This window comes from Hetaerina americana, unplaced genomic scaffold (genome assembly GCF_022747635.1).
Source record: "Hetaerina americana unplaced genomic scaffold, ioHetAmer1.1.p SCAF_7, whole genome shotgun sequence".
In the NCBI taxonomy this organism is placed as follows: Eukaryota; Metazoa; Arthropoda; class Insecta; order Odonata; family Calopterygidae; genus Hetaerina; species Hetaerina americana.
This window is the reverse complement of record NW_027287316.1, coordinates 77,980,292-78,005,514: the sequence shown is the minus strand read 5'-3', so window position 1 is coordinate 78,005,514 and position 25,223 is coordinate 77,980,292. Positions and strand designations below refer to the sequence as shown.

Here is a 25,223-nt window from a genome sequence, read left to right as displayed (position 1 = left end):
ATTGGTTAACTAAGTTTAAAAACAATGCAGCTACGAAAAAAATCATATGAAACGAGATAAATGAGTTATTAAGGCATGAAGCCAATTATATTCTACTGAGAAGTGGAATTCAGATAAAGAAATAACATAAGGAATACTCGGAGATCAATTATTCCTTGTATCATGCTGTCACCAGGAAATGTTCCAATTGGTACACCAATGATAGGAATCAGAATTAAATAAAATGGATATTTTGTTCACTCCAAATGTAATTTAAAATGTTATAAATAACGCCAATATGTGCATCATAACCTTCATGTTTAATTTGATAAGATTCGACTATTTTTTTCATTATAATGCTACGAGACAAGGCTGCCATCTTTGAGATACAAAATGATTTAATAACGACCGTTGAACAAATGACTACTTCCGTCACCATTTAAATTCAAGAAACCGAGGTTTGCGGCTGAATACAGCATACGTTGAGTAAGTTTTCTGTGATTTATATGGTTTTGCTATTTGCTTATTATAATCAAAGGGGATGATTTCATTTAGCAACTGTCTGAGAAATTACTGCATTATCAAATCATGTTTATTAACAGGATATGGGTAACTTTTTAAGTCGCCATGCAGCATATACCACAAAAGAGGACGAGAGTTATCAAACTCCAGAACCTAAGTACGAAGAGAGAGCACACCGAATCCTGAGTTTTGACCCACGATCTCCCACAGCAGAAATAGTTCGAACTCCGATACAAATTATTGCCACTGAAAAAGTAATCATTCTGGATTCTGTGCTAGTTTTTTGTATCAAAATATATTATTGGGTAATACCTGATCTGTTGGACCCTCTTCTTAACCTTAGTTTCATTTTACAGCAGGATGATCTCGGAACACCGGCATCTTCCCCAAGCACAAAACCGAGCGAATTGGATACACCTGTAAGCATATACTCGACTAAGGCCATGAGATCTTCGGAAGTTGACCTACCATCGTTAAATGACTTGACCGCTACCGAGGACACATGTACGTTGTGAATTTTGCCTTGTTTCGCGATATAATTATGCTTTTGATCCTGCTTGTGGTCACTAATAATGCTATTACTTTCATTAAAATAATGCTATTATTTTATTTCATTAAGGTTTTGTTGCAAACCTGTACTTTGATATTTTTTAGGTATCGATGCGTTTGATAATATGCTGGAGAGCATCGAAGCTGAATTAATTGAAATAGAAAGGAGCTATAATCCGGCCGTCTCCACTAGTACCAAATTAAACAAAGAAAAGGTGAAAGAAGTGAGAAAAATATCCCAGAAATTGGAGTTTTCACCCGAGATCCGAAGTGCTTCGAAAACGTTGCCGAAAAAGGTAATATGCATATTGGTAGAAGATAGTGTTTCCTTAGATTTTCAACTCACTCTTTTTAATTTCTAATGGTAAGTCATTGATATCGGTTACCTACTAACTTAAAGTAATATTCATGCATTGGTAGTGTTGCTTGTCATTCCCATTACAAATCGGGCTACTACCACAACTGTCTGGTGACCGACCAATTTTCGTTTTTTTACTATGGTGGTTCACATCCATGAGAAAATGATTATCCCAAAAGAATAATTGGGAAAACGTTTATACCACATAACGGCCCCTTGAAAGTCTTAGGAAACTGCCACCTTTTACAAAACGGAACCTTTTGGAAATTTAATTCATCTATATTTATCGAAATTGTTAGTGCCAAATCTTTTTTTTTTTAACTACAATGAAATTCTATTATCATTTTTAGATTAAACCAAAAATTATGGAATGAACTGAATGTCTTTGCAAACTTTTTGTTACATTTTAATCTTTAAATGAATTGTTGAATCAGTCGAGAAACTATGGCATTCTTACTCCAGTCCCATTAGTTTTGCTATTAATTTTCCCTCACCTGTAGCACATACAGCTTCAGAAGCATAATTGAAATTTGGGGATAATGCGAAAATGAAACATTATTCATAGACAACATGTCTAAATAAAACCCTCATCAAATTCTTTTTCAATCTAGTAATTTAATTAATCATACTCAATAGACTTAGTGTGTGTGCTGCCAGAACTATCACAATTAATTTTTGAAAGTTCCTTATTTTAAGTTTTTGTTAATTAAGCCTATGTTTTATAAGTGCAATTTTCTAGATGTTAAATAGTAAAACTCTAAGAATAAATTACAATTTTTATAACCAAATTAAACTACTATAAATCGAGTAATGGTCGTAAATGAGTTTGTGGTTATGTATCAGTTATTTACTGTCTAATCCAGAGCATTGTCATAATTACGATGCATCTGGTTGATGCAAGTCATTTTGTCTTTATCATCTTCAAAGCCAGTTATTTAGTTTTGCACTGTCGTTATTATGCTCTGTTTATTTTTATATTTCTTCCACATGTTTTTAATTTTTAAAAAATGCTATCAGGATTTTGTTGTCCTCAGGGTCATCAATAGAAGGATAGAGGGTAGGGCAAATGGTTACTTAGGGGATGATCAGTTTGGGTTTAGGAAGGGCAGTGGCATGGGTGATGCCGTTGCATTAATGAGATCACTAATTGAGAGGAATATAGAATACAATCAGGGCGTATTTGCCTGTTTCACAGATTTCGAAAAGGGTTTGATAAGAGTGCATTGTGAAAAAATAATGTGTGTATTGAAGAAAATAGGAATAGATTGGAGGGACAGGAGGCTAATCCGCAACCTGTACATGTCTCAGACTACTCAGGTGCGAGTGGGGAATGGAGAGTCGGAAGGGTTGTAAGGCAGGGTTGCCCATTATCACCGTTGCTGTTAAACGTATATTTGGAGGAAATGGTTGAAGAGGCATGAGAAGAACTGGAGGTGGGAATGAAAGTTGGCGGGGAATTTGTAAAATCAGTTTGGTTTGCGGATGACCAAGCTTTAGTTTGTCAGTCAGCCAAGGGGTTGCAAGCATTGCTGAGTGAATTGGAAATTCAGCGCATTAGCTATGGGATGAGAATCAGAATCAATGTAAATATAGTAAAGGTTAAGCGATTTTCTAGAAAGAAAAAGGCTAAGCTAAACATTAAATTAAGAGGGCAAAAACTAGAGCAGGTAGAACAGTTTACATATCTCGGAAGTGTTTCGGACCAACACAGTCAAAGTAGTAAGGACAAAAGGAGAAGAATTACGATAGGCAAAGAGGCTTTCACAAGGAGGAGGGAGTTGATGACGGGGATGTTGAGTAAGGACATTAAGAAAAGACTTGTAAAAACTTTGGTATGGAGCGTAGCTATGTACGTAGCGGAAACGTGGTCATTGAAGCAGGAGGATAGACGTAGACTGGAGGCTTTTGAAATGTGGGTGTGGAGAAGAATGGAGAAGGTGAAATGGACAGAGAAGAAAACAAATGAGGAAGTACTTGGTATTGTGGGCGAAGAGAGGAGTTTGCTGGGAGAAGTCCTATGGAGGCAGGAAATATGGATGAAGGGCATATTGATCGGCAGTAAGATGCTGAAAACTGTAATAAAGGGGAGAATGTTAGGCAAACAAGGAAAGGGCAGGAACAGGGTAGGGATATTGGATGGGATGAAGGGAGGAAGTACTCAGAGATGAAGAGCGACTTATTGTAGAGTAGGTTGCTGGGCTGTTTTGTTAGGGGTGTCAAAATATTTATTTGGTAGTTTTGTCCATCCAAAACCTACCTTAACTGGTAGATTACTTAATATAAAAGTAATGAGGATTTCACAGTTCATATGGCATTTTTGTTTTGTCAGTGTTTTGATTATGTCAAATTGACCTGAGACCTTGTGCATTGATTGCTCGAGCATGAAATGTATGTACCTTTGATAAGAAAAATACTCAGAAAATGAATAGCAGCCCTGGAGATGAAAAAGTTAGCTGAGACACTTGATCGTTCCTTTACTGCTGGTTTTGTTGGCTATTTTGAATCAATGAATATCTTGTGTTAATTTACTGCAATGGTGCAACAGGAAAACGCAATGCTTCTCCACTCACCATAGTTATTCTTAAAACTCGCCATGTCATTGAGTCACTACACCCAAACTGATCTGGTGTGCATGGTTGCCCCACTTCTTCTGTGGACTGTGGTTATTACAACCAGTTGAAAAGAGAGACCAGAGTTTATAGTGTGCAATTGAATCCGGAGAATGCAACTCTTTGAAAAGTCTGCATTTCAATGCATATTAGTGGATGAATCCCCTAAAAGTGACTGTGGTGGCATCTCCCGCTGTTCATTGAATTTGTATTCAGCAGGATGGTTGTTTATGTCTGTCTCAATCATGGTAATTAAATGTAATATTTACACACTATTGGTCTCCTTTAAATGAAAGCTCTAATTTTTCTCATAGTGTTTAGAAAACTAGAAATGGAATATAATGAGGTTGCTACAGGTAGGGAGAGCCAGAAAGAGTATGGGATTCTTAAAGATTGTCATGTATAGTTTCCAATCGCCATCATGTTTGTGTGATTTTCGACACTAGGAAATACAAATAATAAGGCAAGGAAAGTGTTATTTTGTGCAGAAAATCTTCTGTACAAGATTTCAATCTTCTTCAGACATCTTGATTGTTGGTTTTGGTATTTTAACAAATATCATTCATTTCTGGTGTCACAGAGCATTTTACCACCAAGTGAAGTCATGGAATTTTAAGCATTCATATTCTTGTAGTCCTGTTGTAATTATAGTTTTACTGATGAAACATGCTATTTAGCAACCTATTTGCTTTTAATGTGAACATTTTATGTTTTAAATCCTAATATTTCTACTTATCATACAAGTGCATAGAGTAATTAATGCCTGTTTGTCAAATTCCAATTAGCCCCCTTTTTCTGAAATTGTGATGATCAAGGATACTCACAGAGTAGCCATTAGCCGCATATGCTTGTTGCATTACACTGAGAATTCTCTTTCCGCAACAATGTGATGCATGAAGGAATGATGGCAACACCCTGCCATCTTGCTGGATCACCATGGATATTAATTTATGATAATCATAATATGTTGTACATAATGATGTAGGTTATCTTCAGCTTCACTCGGTAATGTATTTCATTTTTTGGAAGAAATCGGCATGATACAGTTATAAATATTAGCCGTGACATTGTATTATATTCCCAAATCAACTACCATGTGATGGCCATTGCTGTGCCTTGTTTTTTTTTAAATTGTTCGCTTGTTCATTGTAAAATATTGCAAATGTAATGTGGTCAATTCCGGGTGGTGGCAAAATATTTCAACTTTTCAAAATGCAATATCCATATCTTGCACATATTATCGCATTATATCATTAAAAAAAAGTACTCAATTACAATTTTTTCTTAAAATCTGCAGGATGTTTATTTAATCAATTGACTTTTTTTGTATTATTATTAGAAACTGGCTCAGAGCTCATGTTGAAATTGCCAAATTCAAGAGAGAACTGTTGCAAAAGAGATCCTATAATATTATAACCAGTTCTATTTTTTTCTCCAGGCAAGAACACCGCTTGGCATTCGTTCCTCCAATGCACCCGCTGATGTGATGTCTCCGTCAACGTTTCTACGTCTGAAACAGCAACGTTCTGTGTATGACAATGCATTCCAGAAGTTCCCCCTAAGCCAGCAGAGTGCCTTCAACTGTGAAAACACTCCCCCGCATGCCGTGGCCAAGGCTGCCACTTTGCCCAGGAAGAGGGCCTCAGTCGAGTGGGATAAAGATGCAACTATGATCATCTAACGTACCGAGAGGATCATGGCTGTTTGTTAAGCATTTGTGATAGTTATCCTAAATAAACGCCTATGTTTATTCAGTGACCTCAGCACATTCTTGTTTTTAATAAATTTTGATTGATCGATTTTTTATTGAAATGTCATGAACAGGTTTTTTGAAGTCAAGATTTTCTCTGTAATTGTCTTGTCAGATCTTCCTTTTTAATTTTGGACTGGAATAGAATTCGGCTGAGGAGAGCAATTTTCTATATTTTCTTTCCTTGGCATTGTGATACCTATTTGTGTTCAAAGCTGTAAGACCCACCTTACAATTATTTAGAATATTTTCTGATTTTCTTCTCATTAGCATGCAATTATGTTAAAGTTATTTAAATGAGTATATTTGCATCCTGAGAGAGGATGTTTTTTTGTATCATTGTAAATTTAAACCTTTACCTTGCATCTCATTATCATGCCTTATGTACTCCTTTTCATGTGAGATTTTTGAGGGTTTAGTATTTAACACTTTTATATGAGCTTGTAAAAATGGTATTGATAATGGACAGGTAATTAAGATATTCAGTGCTCAAATGACAATGTTTTATCAAAGGCATTTATAAATCCAATGAGAGGGATTTCTAATGTGCCTCATTGGTTAATTTAAATTTATGTATTAAGTCAGTCTGGATGGCAATGTGATTTTTGTACAGAATAAAGTAACCTCAGTTTTGAACATCTATGTATTTCAATTTTCTAGAATATGGTAATGGAATATATTGCATTTTTGCTTGTTATTTAAAAGTTTTAATGCTCGTCTATTAAAACTAGTAATACCTGTTTTAAGAAGCTTAGAATGTTTCTCAGGTTTACACCATATTTATTGCTTAAGTAAAGTTATTCCAGCTGGTGACTTAAGGTCTAAGGTCATCAGTTATCCTCAACCTGAAGGTGAGAGAGCTGAAGCTAGTGAAACTCTTTATTCAGCACATCGTCAAATACCGAGAAACAGAGTGCATTGAAGCCCTAAGCAAAAATCTCAGACTGAATGTACATAATATGAGGTAATTTTTAAAAGCTGTTATGTATTTAAAGTTCCTGGAACTAGTGCAGCAAGTGTCTTTTTCTTGGGTCTCTTAAAGGGGTGCTATGTTAAAAACCCTTCTGGATTTTGTGGTCGAATTGAGTGTTGCTTGGTATCATGTGGTACAGGGGAGCAAATGTCCCGAGTATATGGCAAGGAAATGAATCCCTGTTGTGAGAAGTAAATGTTTCTATTTGTTCAAAGATGGTTGATACTGCTGCCAGTCCCATCATTACACTGACCACCCCTAATCCATACCTAATGAGTGCCCACTTTCCCTAGTCATTCATCTCAGTAGGGTAAGTTTTGAATTGGAGGCATTTTCAGTTAACACAATCAGCAAAAAGCATAGTTTCTTGAATTATTGTAAGTGGTCCTTACTGCTGTATCATCGGAATTGAGATATTTCCATGTCTGTTATTTAGGTGTGGGTGTCCAGTGGGTAGAACACTGGGCTGCTGACATCTTTGATGCTTCTGGGCGACCTCGGTTTCATCCAAGTGGTGTGATTTTTCAGATATCATATCCTGAGAAACCACAGGGGAAAGAAATGCCCCCACTCAGTAATATCATGTGTTGAATAAATCCCAAAAAAATTCCTTTCAATCTGTTCTTTCCATTTGGATTGGAAAAATCAGTTTACATGAATGGAACGTACTTCATATACTGCCTTGGCAGTGAAACTAGAAATGTAAAAATAAAGAATAATCAGAAGTTTTTAATTCAGCTCCTATGTTTTCTATAGAATGTCTTGTTTGTTTAGCACAATTTGCTTATTCTTATTTATCCAATCAGTTCAACTCAAATGTAAAAGATAGTATCACCATTTGTGTGATAAACGAAAGGAAGTTTTTATTAGAATGAAGTATTTCGCAATTGTAATCACTATCGTGAAAGTCTCCGATAGTAATTTCTGCGCAAAGTTATATTCGTCAGAGCCACCAAGTTTCTAAGATTTCTGGATTAGAAAAGTTTGATCGATATCAACCTAAAAATAAAGATAGCCTCAATTCATTATTTTAATATGCTCATGATTTTTAGACGTTTTTATTCGGAAAAAGATGACTAAGATAAAGCTTTGTCTTGACTTAAAAATGTTTAAAACCCCGCCCAATTCATCCTATGGATACCAATTATTTTCGGCAATTAGTCAAACGTTTTGTATTGTTGAAGGAATAATGATCCGTATTTGTTTTAAATTTTAGAATCATAATATAAATATATATTTTTAGTAGTTATCCCTGGAAAATTGCCTCCATTATGTTTCAAAAGATTTTCACAGCTGCTGATATATCACGTAGTGACATTGAGCCGCACGAAAGCAATTGCGATGTTGGCTTAGGAAAGGTCGTGAGTGTCGTTTAATCACACAGACGAGTGAAAGTTTCTATTTTTACTGGAAGTAAATCAGCTTTAACAAAGTGAAGGCCCCCAAATTAACGTTTGCCCCTTTGTGGGCTCTTTATGCCCAAGATTGCGAAATGTCGATCCGTACTGTAGCCCATCGACTTATTCAGAATGGACGGTTATTGTTCAGATATATCAAACCTCAAGAGCCATACAGAACCGTAGTGGATAGTGTCAAAATCAATGCCCACGAGGGTAAAGCGGTAGAATCTAACTTACGGGCTTCTTTGGGAAGGTCTACTTTTCAAAATGTTGGTTACCAAGTTCACTATCATGCCCGACGAATTTTTGTCGAAAATATCCTCAATCGAGTAACGAATTCATTAGCGAGCGATCTGCGTAAAAGAGCTACCAGGCGACTGTTTTTTGGCGATTCCGGTCCATTTTTTGCATTAGTTGGAGTCAGTCTTGCGTCAGGAACTGGTATCCTGACGAAAGATGACGAGCTTGAAGGAATTTGCTGGGAGATTAGGGTAAGTAATTACCAGTGTGTACACTTAAATCGTCAATAGTTTATGCATACGGCCGGAATAACAAGTTTCTGATTTAAAACATGGTATAGGAGGCTGTGTCCAAAATGAAATGGGCTGCGAGAACTGGCTTGGATGATTCTGTCAAGACTGATATTGGGCTGAAGGATTTAAATCTTGGGTCTGCAATTGCTAAAGGTTGCAGTGCGGTTGTTTATGCAGCAAGGTGGAAAGAAGGTAAGGAATAAATAATTGCTGTTGGTGCTTATATTAAACTCTGTATTGGTGTGTGGCATCAATTTGTGAAACTGGCTGTCATTTGTGGCACTCGAATGAAGCCATTAATGTTAAATTCATACAGTTTTGACCATTGCTTCAAGAACCTTTGAGCTGTCATAATTATATTGATGAATGGAAAAGAGAATAATGAATCAATTAGGGGTTGTCATTTTATATACCCTACGCTCACAGCTCAAGCCTATCCATTGCGTGTTTATAAATATGTATGTATGCACATATGTGCCGGTATGTATACGTATAATTGCATATAGTTTGTATATCCTCAATGGATGTACACATTTTATTTGTCATCATTCAGTGAATGTCCCAATAATATCCAAAAATGGAAAAAGGTACCCATAGATAAAGTGTTCTTCTTACATGATGCCTTCTAAATTAGTAATTTCAAATAGTTAGTATACTCTGTGTGTATGCACTTTTGGTCATGATTGTAATTTCCTGAAGCACCTGACTCTCGTGGCCCCATCTCACCTGTTTCCTGCATATGCATTAAAATGTTGATATATATCCAGAAATGGTCATTTCACACACACACACACACACATATATATATATATATATATATATATATATATATATATATATATATTCTGATCGTTCTTGTACATCCATTGAGTATATTGTCCTGTGTGGATTTGAACATGTCATAGACTAGAGGTGATGTGATGGTAATTTGTAGGAAGAGGCGCAACAATGAAATGTGTTGAGCTAAAATGGTCTGGAATTGATTTGCTCCTTTTAGTCACTTCAAACAAATGTTACAGTGTTTGAAACAGTCATTTGAAATTTCAGATCCTGGTGGAACAGCAATGAAAGATGAGGAGATGCCTGCTGCTTCAGAAAGTATTCCATCCATCTCTCTTGGCGACCCTTTGACATCTTTCCCTCTTGCTTTAAAGATGATGTTCAACTATGATGCAGAATCAAATGCTTTATCAATATTAAGGGCAATGCACAGAGAAACAGTTCCAGCACAGTACTACATTGCCCACGAAGAGCTTTCAGGTTGGGAGAAGAGGTGAGAAGGCATTATAAATATTAACCTGACCTTTAAGAATATATAAGTTATTGTGTAGATTTGAAAGTTTCAATTTTTATGAATAAATAGATACTAGTTAGATCATTAATGAAGTGAAAAGGGTATTTATTACCCTTGGAATACTCCAATTGAAAGCACTATCTAAGTCAGTAGTCACAGGGTGATGGTTAATTAAGAGAGTTTGCAACTAGCCCAGCTTTGAATGTTTGCTCCTCATTAATTATTATGCTCCATTTCAGCATGCAGGATCGCACAAAGGCCCTTCCTCCACATCCAAATGTGGTCGACATGCAGTATGTGTTTGCTGATCAAGTCCCCCAACTGCCCGGTTCATTTTCTCTCTACCCTGATGCCCTGCCTTCTAGAATCAACCCCAATGGATCTGGTCGGAATATGAGCCTGTTTTTGCTGATGAAGAGGTATGTTATACACCCTATTATCATTAGATGTAATCTAAAGTAATAGGGTAGGTAATCAAATCCAAAATGCTTATTCTTTTGCTCACTCTCCTATGAATCTCACCTCTTTAAAATTCTTCAGCATCCCATTCTTTGCCTTTCTCAGTATCTTTCCTACATCCACTTGTCCTACCTACCCTGATTTTCTAGCTACTGCTATCTTCCCTTCCCCTACCATGCCTAGAAATTGGTTGTTAGTTTTCTTTCCCATTCATTATATTTTCTCCATTTTTCTCCCCACCCACATCTCTAAAGTCTCCAAGTTACCGTCCTATTACCAGAACAACCAAGTTTCCAAACCGTAAAAAACTATTCTCCGTATTAAAGTTGTCACTATTCTTCTATTAACATATTTATTTTTCGACCCCGTCGTCAGCCACCACCTCTTCTTACTACCATTACTACTTAGCCAATTTTCTTCAGATAAACAGTGCACCCTAGAGTAATCAACCCAAAGGATGGTTTGGTCGGTGAGGTGAAGCTAACGGAATACATTTGAAATATGAGGGTAGGGTGGCCAATTGTTTTCCCTGTGCCCAATTTAGTTTTAGAGGAAGATTTGGTTCCCAGAAAATCATGCAGCTTGGGTGAAAATGCCTACAGGCATCGCCTGGAATCGAACCAAGACCCTTTGGCCAGTAGCCAAGTGATCTACCCCTGGACTATGATACCCTATTACAAAATAAATGAAAATTAAATGTATATACATGTAGTATACAAATATTAAACCTTTGCACAGTGTCCGATATCTCTTGCCGGTCATTATTTAATCTAATGTTAGTTATTTGTGAGATTTGAAGTGAAATTGTAGAATACTTTGGTTTTTTTGTGGGATGATAATATAGTGAATTATGGATCTCTTGATTGCATTATTCATTTAAATAGAAAATCAATCACAGAGATTTAACTAACTCAGTGGCCATTTATCCAAGCTCGATACTTGCTCATGAGTGCATGATGTCCCAGCACTGATGAGTTTTTTCTTTAAATATATGTATTTTGTTTCGATTATGTCAATGACATGTAAAATTTTCACTGTTCAAAACTGCATGGCATTGTTAACAATTTGATTGAAATGCATATCTTTTTTAATTTTCCATTACTCTGCTCTGAAAGCACTACAATACGATGTTGACCAATCAGAATGCACGATAAACAAGCATATACATGCATTTATATTTTTACCACAGATGTGGTGTGCGTAGATCAATTCAACAATTTGGCAGTGGTGGAAAAGAGATTAGCTAATAAAGGTGTGTGTGAGGCCATCAGTCAGCCTCACTATGTTCATTTCACAAAACTGGAAGTGCTAATACAACAAGCCACCATAATTGGCCTGAGAATTATTTACTTTCATCAATGCATTTTATTTTATTCCATAAGTCTTATCACTTGCATCAATTATGATTTTAAAATGTCAGTGTCTTATTAATTTGTCACAGCCTATTTACTTGAACTATTAGACATCATAAGCTTAAGAGTGTGTATTAGGTCGAATCATTAATTTTTAATTTATTCTTGATGAACTTATAAATGACCATTAATTCCTAGATCATTTAATATGAGGTGCCTAATGTTTTGTTGCCGGCATTTCATCTCATAATAATTACTTCCTCCAGATCTCTCTACAGTCATAAAGGGAATTATTCTTAGGAGTGGGAGGTAGTTTCTGTCCTGTAACGTCCACGAGAATAGAGTGAAACTGAATTTACAAAATTTTTACTTTGCGTTTTAAGTGAAATTTAATCCCTTAAATCCTATATACCCTGTGGTTTCTTGCCTGTGGTTTTGTGCTGTTTTTTTCAATATAAACCACTTGGTTAATTAGGGATATATGTGCCTTTGTATTAAATTTTTCCTTTAAAGATTGTACACAAATAAGGATATGAGCATTGTACCAAATTGCATGGTTTCTTGTAAACCCCTTTGGAGTCGACAGCTTATTGTTTAGTTATTCATTATTATAAATGCACCCCCATAGTTTTAAATGTGTTGCATTAATGTTAACCCTTGGTGGGAGTGAGAAGTGCTTTGCCTTTGTATAAATTGAATGCAACTTTGACATGCATTGAGACTTTTGGGTTAGTGCAGATTGTGCTAAACAACACAGTAATGACTTGCATTATGGAAGATGTGAAGGCGGAGATTAGATAGGGTAATTAAGAGGGAAGCTCGATGAGACTTATCTCAGAATGTTTGTCTGGTAATGATAATGATGTGTGAGATTAAAGCAAAACTAAGGCCATCTGACAATTGAATGCATGAGTAGTTTTGAGAGCAGAATTCTCTTTTGAATTCTGGTCGCCAGTTGAGAACAAAACTTTTTAGAAATATTTTTAAAATGCTGAATGTATTGCAGCACTTTTGGTTGGAAAACGATATGTTTATTCTTAAACGTATTGAAGTTTTATGCTAAATTGCACAAGGTCTGAAATGTTGATGGAATGTGTCATTCTTTGAATTATATTCCGCCTCAATTGAATTCTTATTCCCATGGAGAAGGAAATGATCTCGGTTGTGACTCGCTTAAAGTGAAAGCAATGAAGAATGTGCAAAAGTAAAGTACAGTAACCTCTCTATTATCCATCTTGTGGATTATCTGTGCCACTCTCTTCCCTGTGCTCTTTGAAATTTTAATAAAAATACATTCGTTAAGAAAGGCAATTGCTTTGAATATTTGATACACTTTAAAAAATACAAGTATTAAATACCTCTGCTTTCCTGAAAGTTTTAAATTTCACAAAATCAACAGTTGTCAATAGTATTTAATGTTTAAATTTAAACACTTATGTATGATCTGTATTTTCCCATTATTGTTTCCCTCACATTCGCTAACCCTCAGAATTCCATGTTCTCCTTTAAGGAGAGAAAATATATAGTCTTACTATGCAACAAATGAGTCATGAACTATTTACACTGCATTAATTTTATCAGTATATTAATTGAAGAATATGAATCGGTGTCAGGGATTCTTTTTTAAAATTCCTTCGTCTTTCGCCTTTTATTTGTTGTTTTTGTGGCCATATGATTGGTTTAGCTCTCTGAGGAAACTACGTCTCCTATTCACTTTATGGTAGTTGTATGTTCCATATATTTGGCTTATTTCTGTTATCCTTGTTTTTCGATTATCTCTTCTTCATCATGCATCCATTGGCACATGGATAATCCAGAGGTTACTGTAATAGATTTGGTGCAAAATATACCAAAATATGCAAAATATAAGTAAGTCTTCTTGGATATTTGAAAAAATTATAAATGCACATTATTATGCCTGAGTTGCAAGTATAAAATCTTTTAATAATAATGACACAAAATGTTTTGTCTTAAAAATTTTATGTTGTTTCCGACTCCAGGAATCGGAATCTCATGAATACCTGGAATGAAAGGTTTATGGTTACAATTTCTAATTGAGGTAGACTAATAATGACTTATTTCCTTGATAGACATTGTTTTGCTATCATGTATTTAATTGGATGGAAATTGAATTAATTATTAGAGGGTTACTTCGCTAGGTGAGGGTAGAACTCACATAAGCATAATTGAATGTGTACAATGATGCATTCATTACTTAAACTCAGATTTGCTTCCTGTTAATTAAATTCCCTGATAATTAAAATAATGCCAAGGATTCTGAAATTTATAAAAAATATATGGAGCAAAATAACAGTTTGGGATACTCCTAAGTGTACAACATGAACTTAAACCTCACATTAGAGACCAATTGCTCACCCTCCTTCATTATCACACAACATTCTTATTTATAAACTCTCCATTTTCCAATCAACATTGTTTGTTAGAAGCTTATCCAAGGATTGGTTTGTTATACCTCTCAAGGATATCTTGTTTCCTGCTAGTGTCTCTTCATTTCTTCATATTTGTGTGTGTGATGGGTTCCATTTCCTGCATCTCATGATTTGTCCTCAAGCTTCATCCGTATTTCCCTAATTGATGCTTTTTTTTGTCTCAAGTAAACTGTACAAGGGGGACCCAAAAATAACAGGAATGTTGTTATAGATTCCTTAGTTCTCAATATACTTGCATTAAATTTTGTTCAACTTCAAAGTATTCCCCATTTACCACAATGCACTTCTCCAAACGATGCTTCCTTTGAATCCATGCTGATTTCCAGGAATTACCGTCGCGTAGTTTAGTTGGATGACAACTGTTTCGCCCCCAGTCCTGGAGGCGTCTTCAGGTCGAAGTGATGTACGTTGCATTTTGGCCGCTATATATAGGAGACGCTGGCTGGCCGGGAGCTCTCTGATTGGCTCTTTCTTGACGGCGAGTACATTTATCAAGATGTCCTTTAGGCCTTCTAGCGATTTTTGTTTTATCTCCTCCACAGTGTCAAAACGCTTTCCTTTTATGTCCATTTTGAGTCTGAGGAACAAAAAGAAGTCACAGGGACCTAAATCCGGTGAGAATGGGTGGGATGGATATTGATGTTATGCTGTTTTTTGTCAAAAACTTGCATCACGGAGAGGGTGGTATGAGCTGGTGGATGGTGGCCGGCGGTCATGATGGAAGAACCAGTCGCTTGTTGCCAAAGATCTTCTCTAGAATCCTCTGAATTGAACTCCATAACACTCCAGACATCTCACGGAGTTGATGGATGGTTCTACGACAGTCTTCATGAATGAGGGCATTCATTTTGTCGACGTTTTCGTCAGTTCGTGATGTTGAAGGGCGGCCTGAATGGGGTTGTCTTCAATTGGTATTTCACCATTTTTAAAACGTGGAAACCACTTTTAGACTCTGGTTTTGCTTAGGGCAGCTTCCCCATAAGCAGTCTTGAACATTACAATAGTTTCCGCGGCCAATTTCCCCAACAGGAAACAAAATTTCACCGCAGCGCATTGCTCTTGATAATCCGCCATCACGTTTTTCGCCTAAATGAAAAAAGTTGTTTCACTGAAATGGCTCTCACGGACGGACCGATCCAGTCACAGCGACGGTGGTGTGCATACTGATGCAACAGGCGGGTGGCCTGACCGGCCGGACAAAGGCTTCCCCCACTCTCGCTCCCCACCGCAGCAAAATTTCGGTTACTTTTGGGTCCCCCCTCGTATGTAGGGCATCAAGAAGTGCTCTGCAGTTTCATACTTTTCACTGAAAGTGTTTTCGTAGGTTTCTCTCTTCACCTAATCATTGAAGTCATATATTATTCACTCTATCCATTTTATTTTCATCATTCTTATTCATCAAGTCTTTTTAATTACTTAAGTCTTCACTGAAGTAAAAATACACTGTGTATCTTTCCGCTAAATTTATTAGGTGCGACTTTTTCATTGCATCTGCTTCATCCTCGGGTACCACTGGGAGGATAATGCCTATGTGCTGAAACGTCTTGTGTGATAAAATTGGTGTAAAGATGTATTTTTTTTTAATTCGGTGATAATGGATTTCCACAAATTAAGTCTGAAAACATCAAATATGTTAGAGTATTCTTTTCTCTTCTACTGCAATCATTCATATATAATATATTACCAGAATTATTTACCAGGACATAATCATAGCATTGGAGTAGCCGTATCAGGCAGTATTCAAGCGGAAGAATTGTAGATTAATGTATTTATGCAGAGATTTTTCATATGATCTCTGGATAATTTTTTCTCAATACAGATGCATATTAAATTATCCTTCAAGAAGTATATCAAATATGTGTTTGTAGAACTTTACAGTATTTTATTTTATAATAGTGATATTTGTTTTAATGAGAGAATATACTTTTTCTGAAGGTATGACTGCAGCCTCAGTGAATATCTCCAAGGTCGAGAGCTATCTCCGAGGGTCTCTCTTCTTCTCCTCACTCAACTTCTTGAGGGTGTTGCACACATCAATATGCATGGAGTGGCTCACAGGTTGGAAATGGTTAATTTAATCGATAATGCACTGGAAATATTCAGTGTGTTCATGAAACATTTTGACTTAAGAAGTTCTTGCTGTGAAATGTAACAAACATTTTTCATTGCAGCTATGGCTGGGCTATTTTCCAATTACCTTTATAGTTTCAATATTGTGTATGTGCTTCAGAAATGCTCACATCTGTCATAAGGTACTAAGCGTGTTAATTTTTTCATCATAAAATTCATTTTAGCTTTGGTGAATATCTGCAGAAAATTTTATCCACATTTTAAATAAAAACTAGTGTTACAATTTGAATATTTATATTGAAAACTGATTAACTAGTTTGATAATTTGATATTATTAAAAAATATGTTTGAATTGTGTGGTTTATCCCCCCCACAAATCTGCTCATATTATCATTTCTCAAGAATCTTCTTCATCATCTGTTTAGGAACACTACAAATACTGTAATGTCAGCTACTGATGTTTATGAAGTTATTTGGCATGATGTTAAAGGAGTAAAGATGAAAGTAGGAGCATAATAGTCAGCATTATAATGTATTTTTAACTTATCTGTTGGAATAAGATATTGTTAGTTGTATGAATACCAATTAGCATTTTAATAATCTGTGAAATATTTAATAGATGTTAATACTTAGGTATAAAAAAATATATATCAGGAGAAATTGAATTTGACAGGCTTTATATGTGTTGACATGACAATTATTACTGCATAATATCAGGTAACAGTGACATAACAAATTAATCGCCTGAAAATTTGGTCTTAAAAACACAAACTATGCACAAAAATACTCATATGGCACGAAATCCGCTTATAATATTTCTTAAATTTTATAATCACATCATTGTAATGATTTCCGTCAATGAAAACTCACTCTAACATTCTAAAAGGTCTAAATGAAATACCCAGTAATTCTGAAAGTTTTATTGATATGACCCAAAACCAACTTTTTTAATTGGTCAATTTTGATTATCAATATTTTTATTCTCAGTGCACTGCAAGACATATAATGTAAAATACAGCATTTGGTCCTTGTAATGAATTTGGCATATAACTTTGATGGGTGACATTTATGGTATAATTGTTAATTCCAGTTTTAGGCATTGGTTGGGTTAACTGCAGGTCCAAGATAATTGCCTCGACTTTGTGTTTTCTGAGCAATTAGAAGTATTTGTGTAATCTGCATGAACACAAGCCATTGATGATGAGATCAAAAGTGTGAACTCAACTGTTTACTACCAGAAATGATATCTACTTTCAATTCCTTTAAATGAAATCTCTCATCATATTTGATTTTTTCAGAGATCTGAAATCTGATAACCTACTAATTGACCTCTCTGAGGGAGAGGATTGGCCCATATTAGTGGTGTCAGATTTTGGTTGCTGTTTGGCAGATCGGAAACTTGGTATGCGCCTTCCATACCACACTCCTGACACTGATAAAGGAGGAAATGCTGCATTAATGGCTCCTGAGGTCAGTTTCTCAATTACCATCCCAAATAGCGTACGTGTGTCTGATATCTCAGCCTTGCCTCAAATGTCTCTAATGTGTAGGTGTGAGACACATTGTGCCCTGTCAGATGTGGACCATGATGGTTGTTGTTTGGTGAAAATCATGTAAGAGTTTGTCTGTCTGTTTTCTTATGTGAAAACTTTAACTCAGGAATGTATTTTAGGCACTGTTTGGAACTAAGAAAAATGTTTAAAGAAATACCTTTTTTTAAGCATTCATTTTCTCCTTAAATTAAATAGATATTTAAATGAAAAGGAAGTACCAACTCTCGTCCGGAAGTACCAATGCTCGTCTGTAATCTTATTTTGGATCCAGCCAACTACATACTTCATTCAGTTTTGGTGGTTCATTAAATAAAGGCATCGCAGACAGGAGTGCATGAGATGATGTCATTGCCATTCTACTTCACAATCCTTAGAACTTCCTAGTGAGAGGCAAAATACTGTGTAATATCATGTACTATAGAGAAAATACCTTGTCTTCTTGAGTGTAAACTGTTTTTTGTCATAATACTCAATGAAAAAATTTAACCATCACTTTTAATTGAAGTCTCAGAAAAAAATACCTTCATTTTTAAGAACTATGCAATGGATCACATAGAAACTACATGGTATTGATTTTAATTGACTACTTATTGTTGAGAAAAATGTTCCCAATTCAAAAGATCTATTGAAATTGAATATATTAGCAACTCAATTAGAGGCGTAGTGATTAATGTAATGGCTCAACTGTTTGAGTTATGATTGCATAATTATTGCAGGTTTGAACATGTAGGTGAATTGCAAAACATCTGACTAGGGACTGAAAATACACGTAAAATGCTAACGGATAATTGCAGGTATGCAGGATGCAGGGTATTTGAAAAGTGATAACAAACTGATTTTGAAATAGTAAAGAATAGATTTTGAAATGACATTGATAATGTGATTGTTTTACTGTTTGGACCTAGAAGAGAACCCATAAAGTTACCCTCTCCAATAAAATAGTAATTTTTGGGCATCCAGCCGAGAGTTGATCATCCATTTTAAGTCATTTATTACATTGCAAAGGGTTAAGAATGGTGGATTTGTAAGCACACAAAAAAGTAAAATTCATCTTGCCTTTTGAGACATCTAATCAATGAAGAAATCTGATTTTACATTTAGGGGCTTCTTAACTGTTGAGTGTTTGACCTTCAAAACCACGCCATCAAGGTCAAGATAGCATGCATATAATTCCTATTGATTTTGTCCCCCACAGGTTGTCACTGTAGTGCCTGGTCCATTCACTACCATTAATTATGCCAAGTCGGATGCATGGGCCGTGGGTGCGGTTGCCTATGAACTCTTTGGATCCATCAACCCCTTCTACTTGAAGGCCGATGGGCAGCGTCCGCTGCTGCGTAGTTCCACCTATGATGAGGACAAACTCCCCACGTTGCCATCTACCGTGCCGAGTGTCATCTGTGCCCTAATTAAAAACCTCTTGCACCGTGATCCTTCCAAGGTATGGGATCGACCATGTTTTGGAAACAGCCACTCATGGTTCTGTTGGAAGTGATTGCTTGGCAAAGTGATGGAAAGAGATTTGGAGACCCTTCGAGCCTTGATTTGTGCTAGAAATTTGGTGCTATTAGACAAGACATTAGTTAATTCATATCAATGTCGTATACGAGGGTAGGCTGGAAAGTAATAGACCCATGCCTGTAGACCACAAACTAAAACAAATGGCAAGATTGGGCATTAAGTACATCAAAGTACAATTCTTCAGTTTTAAAATCATATATTTATTTTTCAACATAGTCTCCATTAAGGGTAGCCCTATTCTCCCAATGTGTTACAAGTTTTTTCATTCCGTCATTGAAAAACACTTCCCACTTTTCTCGAATCCAGGACTTGACAGCTGCCTTCACTTCATTGTCCGAGGTGTAATGATTACCCTTGAGGCGCCTCTTGAGTGGATGACAAAAATTAAAATCGTAAGGTGCAAGATCGGAGGAATGAGGAGGGTGTGGAATCTGTTCAAATTTCAGGTTTAGCAGAGCCTCTCCAGTTGCGCATGGGGTGTGTGGACGAGCATTGTCATGTTTCAAGATTATTGGCACCGGGCTGCCTTGAAAGTTGGAGGTGTATTGTATGCTTTTGAGTCATTTTGAATTAAATCTTCTGTCTGCTGCGTGTTTCATCAACATTTATGGCTTTTCCAGGCTCGCAACCACGAAATTTTACTACCCATCGATTTACAGTAGAGCTATTAACAGCATTGTCACCATAAACAGCTTTTAGGAGTCACTTTTTCTGCAGTTTATTATTCGATAACAGCACGCTGTTTAACTTGCGTTGGCATAGCACTAGAGCACGTCTCAATACTTCCTCTTCTCAAAGTACACTGGATGAATGTAATGACCTCAAACCTGCCCATACAAGTTGAGGGGGAATGTTACTTCCACATGCCCCTGGGGGTGCTTCTGAAGGTCATTTTGTTTGTGGTCTACAAGCAGCATGTGTGCGTTATTGTTCAGCCCACTCTCGTAATTATATGCTGTTGCATCTCATCATCACAATTAGGCCATAATATCTGTAGTTGATGAATTAGTGTTAAATAGGAAGGTTAATGCAATATATTCCCAGCCAATCAACATAATTGTTAATTGGCTGAGAATGTGGGAGAAATCATGACCCACTCACTTAACTCTAGTTGGTTGTAAATTCTTTTGCTCTCAAATTTTCTTGATTGTTCTATTATAATTTGCATTTTTAGTTTTAAAATAAGCCATACTATTCTCCACTAGAGTATTTCATTAACCATCTGTGTTGTAATATAAACTCATTGTATGCTGAGGAGACACTGCTAAGATTGATTTGGCCAGATTAATTGGCTGCTGGTTATGGAATCAGTGCATTATTACATAATTTAATTTGTGAACCTGATAATTTGGACAAACTAATTGCATTCAGACTTGAATTTTAAACCTTTTGTTGCATTCAATTCCCAATGCAATTTCAAGAGTCCTCCTGTCTTTTTTTTTTAATTATACTAGCGAATGAGTGCAGACATGGCTGCCAATGTGTGTCAGCTGTTCCTTTGGGCACCAAAATCCTGGATGGAAGGCAACAGCCCATCAAGCAATGAGGTATGTGTTTACCTTCAATTATACTTAAGATTCCCTCATTAAAAGGTTTATATTTCTGTTCATAAACTGTAAGTACCATTTCAATTGTGGTTAATGTGCTTACCTGTTAACCGAAAGGTATCAGTATGTAGTTGTGCCCTGTGTGGAATCTGTAACTCCACCAGCTAATCTCCTGGGAAACCTGATGATTAGTTAACCTTATTCAATGCTGGAGGGAGGGGCAAACATTTTTGCAACATGTGAAATGGTGTGAAATTCTGGTGTATTTGCAAAATCTGTGACTTTCCTTTCCATATAATCTGTGACAGTAACTGATTTATTAGGTTTTTTGATGAATTTTGTGAAATGGCAAGTTTGTTGAAAACTCAAAATCTGGTTCATCTTTGCTCGTCTAGATAAAGTAAAAAAAATATTTATTACCATGTGATCAAAATGAAGGGACGTGGTAGCCCAGTGAGTAGAGTGCTCGGCTGGAGAGCCGGAGTTAATATTCCAAGGATACCTCAGGGTGCCCTCTGTGATTTTTTGTGTGCCAAATCTTTCATGGGGAACCCAAAGGTGGCACAGGGAAAGGAACTGGTTTCTGTTACTTTCCAGATGTGTGAATTTCACGCCCTCTTGGACTAAATACCGAGTGATTTCTGCCCTCGCCTATCAAACGTCAGGTTGATGACAGTGGTAGTGGAGGATCAAAATTAATTTCATTATACTGGCTTTGTCCATCCAAAACTTAGCTTAACCGGTTGAATACCAATGTTGGTAATAATAATAATTTTATTTTAAGTCAATGGTGATGGTGAGAAATAAGTGCATATAATGGAAAAGGTTGAATTAATGAATGTCATAATTAATTGCATGTAAACCTTGAAATTTTAATGCCTCTTGCAACATTCAATTAACGTGTTTAGGATTGAAGGGGTAACTGTGTTTGATTTTACAGCCATATTTGGTTTGTACAGTGACAAATTGTGGGATGCATGTACTGTATTTGTCCGTCGATAACGTGCGCCCAGAACTTTGTAGTTATCATGAATTTGTATGGATACAGCGTGCTCAGAGCTTCATAGTTATCTTGAATGGCTAGAGATGCTGCATCTCTGTGTGTACATATATATGCACATAAATATTATATATGCATGTAAAAATTATATATATTGTGTTTAAAAATACGTCTATATCCATACACTAATAAATGGTAACAACCAAATAATAAATAAAACCATAATTGTCTGTGGCTATATCTACCGTAAGTGTATAGAAGATTAGAGCCAGGTGATTAAAATTAATTCCAATCAACAGAAGGATAAAAAAATAAACAATATTTACAAGCCAACACAATATGCCGCCTTATTGCTTTTTCGCTATGATTCGTAAGTCATAAACGAGACATAGGTTTGTGTGCCCTTATTTTTGTTGTGCATAGTAACCTACAGCAAATCAAATATAAAAAAAGAAGAGAATAAATGAAATAGAATTTTCTTGTTTTGTTTGCTTTACTACGCTGTGTTAGTATTGTTTTTAGAATTTTCTCCAGAAAATTACCCTTGGAGAAGAGAATCGTATACAGCGATATTTAAGCAAGAAGTCATAAATTTCACAGAAGAAAAAGGAAATCGCGAGGCTGCCAGGATTTATCCATTATAAATCTTTTAAATTTAAGTTGCATTCTAGTTGGAAAAGTGGATGATGTCTGGTGCGAAAGATTATACAGAATCAGGAAGGATTAAAAGAGTGTCTTATGAAGAAATATGTAACACGGTGGATCCTGGGAAGTTGGCAGTGTGTCAGAGTGACTTGTGTAAAAAATGGATTTGAAAAAGCTTTAGATAATATTTCAACACCAGTGCTAGAAGATGAGGAAGAGTTAACTTTGGAGAGTGAACTCGGTTATGTGCCTCAAGAGATAATAAATGTGCCCAATTCATTTAATTGTGATTCAGGTGACGAATTTTTTGGATTTGAGTGATATTCCTCTCCTATCATATATTTATACGTATGTATATTTAATACGATGTACTCTATGTACACGTGAAGTACTATGGATTAGAATAAAGAACTACATATTAGAGTAAATGAAGTACAGAAATTATATGTTTTTCTTTTTCTCGTGGATTTATGAGATGAAATAACTGTAACAGTAGCAGATCTGTATAAAATAGAATGCAATGAGAAAGGCATGCTTACACACTATTTTTTTTGTAAGACTCTTCTTAAAAATATTGTGTTCATAGGTATGTAAATGTTTGGAGTTTTTTCAATTTTCATTACATTGCGCACATCATCATTTTTTTGATATGGTGAACATTTTTGTATTGATAATGCACGTGTTATCGATGGGAAAATATGGTATTTTGGCAATGATAACTTCTGGATTCTGCTTCTGCATCCTGTTATGATTATTCATTTGGAATATTTCTCATTTTATAGGTTCTCCAGTGGCTCCTGTTTCTCACGTCCAAGTTGGTCTGTGAGAGAGGCCTTTCTTTGGGTTCATACTCTCAGCGCCGTACATTTCCTGAATATCAGCTTATTTCAACTTTCTTGGCCCGCGTCCAACTGAGGAAAGTTCGCGAAGCAGTGATGTGGATGAGACGGCATTGGCCAGAGAGCAGTATTCCGACCACTTGCAGTTCACTCTCACAGATGGTTTCCCTGGATAAGCAGTCATGCTCACTGTTGCAAAGTATCCCAATTTCCACTGTTGACCCTTGAAAGACTGATGCTTTTTTCGATTGTAAATATTTTAGGGCTAAAAATCACTGGGGCTTGCTACATGAAATGGCAAAATTTGGTAAATAAATCTTCAGTTTCAGCTTAAAGTTGCCTCATTTTGTTAGTCCCCTAGTCACTGATATGCAAGTCTGCTCGTGATGTTTCAAATGGGTGTAGATTGAGACTGCAACTTTCTAAAATGAACCCATATTTTTTTACAATGTCATTCAATCATTAGGCTTTAATTGCTTAAGGTCACTTATTGGTTTGAATTTTTGAATAGGTTTGAATATTATGTACATATATTTTTCTATGTCATTAGCTGTTCACCTCTATTTACCTTCCTATTCCTTTCCATTCATGCTTTTCTAATGGCAGGAAATTTGTTTATTCAATAGAATATTTTTATTTGCATGAAATAAAATGAAAATAACTCACGAGTATTACATGGAATATGGTGGCATCTGATCTCATGCTGTACTTAAATGTCTTGAGTTAATGGATTAGATATTTCACTAAGCATACAAAAAATCCCTTTCCATGTTTATACACATGTGAATGAATAATTTAATGACTTTTTGTGAGGTTTTTAACTTGTACCTTCTTAGTTCCATAGGTTGACTCTTTAATTTCCTTTTTAGATCCATGTAAACTCTAATAAGGGGAACAATTTGTAGTAACCTAAATAAATGAAGGGGATTATATTTCTTTGATGTTTTATTTTGTATTGTGCATGCATTTTTTGCAAGGTCTGCCCTTTAGGTCAACCCTTGGAGTGCCATGAGTTGCTTAATTGCAGGGCTATATAAAGAGAAATGCAGAATCAATGAGAAATGTTCTTACAAATGGTATTATTTTCAAAATTTGGTGATAGTTGATAAAAAACCATTAATTGAGGTAAAGAAGAAGAGAATAAAGGGCTAAAAACAAGAATTATTTGATTGTTATTTACATTAATGGCCAAAGAGAAAAAGAGTCACCGAGAGCATTGCTGGCATTTTTGGGCAAATTTGTCGGTGTTGTTCCCAGCAACTTTGACACTTGAAGGGTCAAGGATTGTTCTCGATATAGAGAAGAATAAGGCTTTTTCTTGATAGGTCTCTTTTTCTTATCTCCATACCCTTTTGAATCATATGTACGCTTACCTAAATTTTGATGCGTTGTCACTTGAAGGAGAAAAGATTAAGTACGCAAAAGTGGGTAAGTAAGACTTGGAACACATTCAACTGTACTTGTCAGCCGTTTTGATTACCGAAAATGAAATTGAATGAAGATAAGTTTCAATGCATCCTGGAACTGGGTGAGAGTTAATTTTCAATCCTCTTTTTTTTTAAGTGCTGCATCCTGCCGTTGGTACTTGCAAAAAGTTCAGAGGGTAATTTAATCAAATGTATCAATTGAGGGAAAAATATTTTGAAGTCTTTTTGAAAGATAACCATTTGCAGTTATTGATTTGTATATTAACGAAACCGGGTAACATTTATGGATGAATTTTACATTGTCTTGTATAGTAATTTTTATTTTTTTAGTCTACTAAATGTGAAAAATATTATTTCAGCCATAAAAATTTTGATTTTAAGGAACAAAAGTAG

The 25,223-nt window shown here is 35.8% G+C and overlaps 2 protein-coding genes across 2 annotated transcripts; both read left to right on the top strand.

Moving 5' to 3' along the window:
• The first annotated feature begins 16 nt into the window (after positions 1–16).
• Positions 17–6,353, top strand: LOC139696221 (uncharacterized). The gene is made up of 6 exons (XM_071594890.1): positions 17–247; positions 351–465; positions 582–755; positions 858–1,005; positions 1,156–1,346; positions 5,456–6,353. The coding sequence occupies exons 3-6, from the start codon at positions 585–587 to the stop codon at positions 5,696–5,698; spliced, it is 753 nt and encodes a 250-aa protein (XP_071450991.1). The 5' UTR covers positions 17–247; positions 351–465; positions 582–584; the 3' UTR covers positions 5,699–6,353.
• A 1,692-nt stretch (positions 6,354–8,045) lies between these two features.
• Positions 8,046–24,339, top strand: LOC139696939 (serine/threonine-protein kinase Pink1, mitochondrial-like). Its single transcript, XM_071595834.1, has 9 exons — positions 8,046–8,631; positions 8,721–8,865; positions 9,721–9,946; positions 10,207–10,386; positions 16,164–16,286; positions 17,597–17,768; positions 19,047–19,292; positions 20,827–20,919; positions 23,347–24,339. The coding sequence occupies exons 1-9, from the start codon at positions 8,233–8,235 to the stop codon at positions 23,629–23,631; spliced, it is 1,869 nt and encodes a 622-aa protein (XP_071451935.1). The 5' UTR covers positions 8,046–8,232; the 3' UTR covers positions 23,632–24,339.
• The last annotated feature ends 884 nt before the right edge of the window (positions 24,340–25,223 follow it).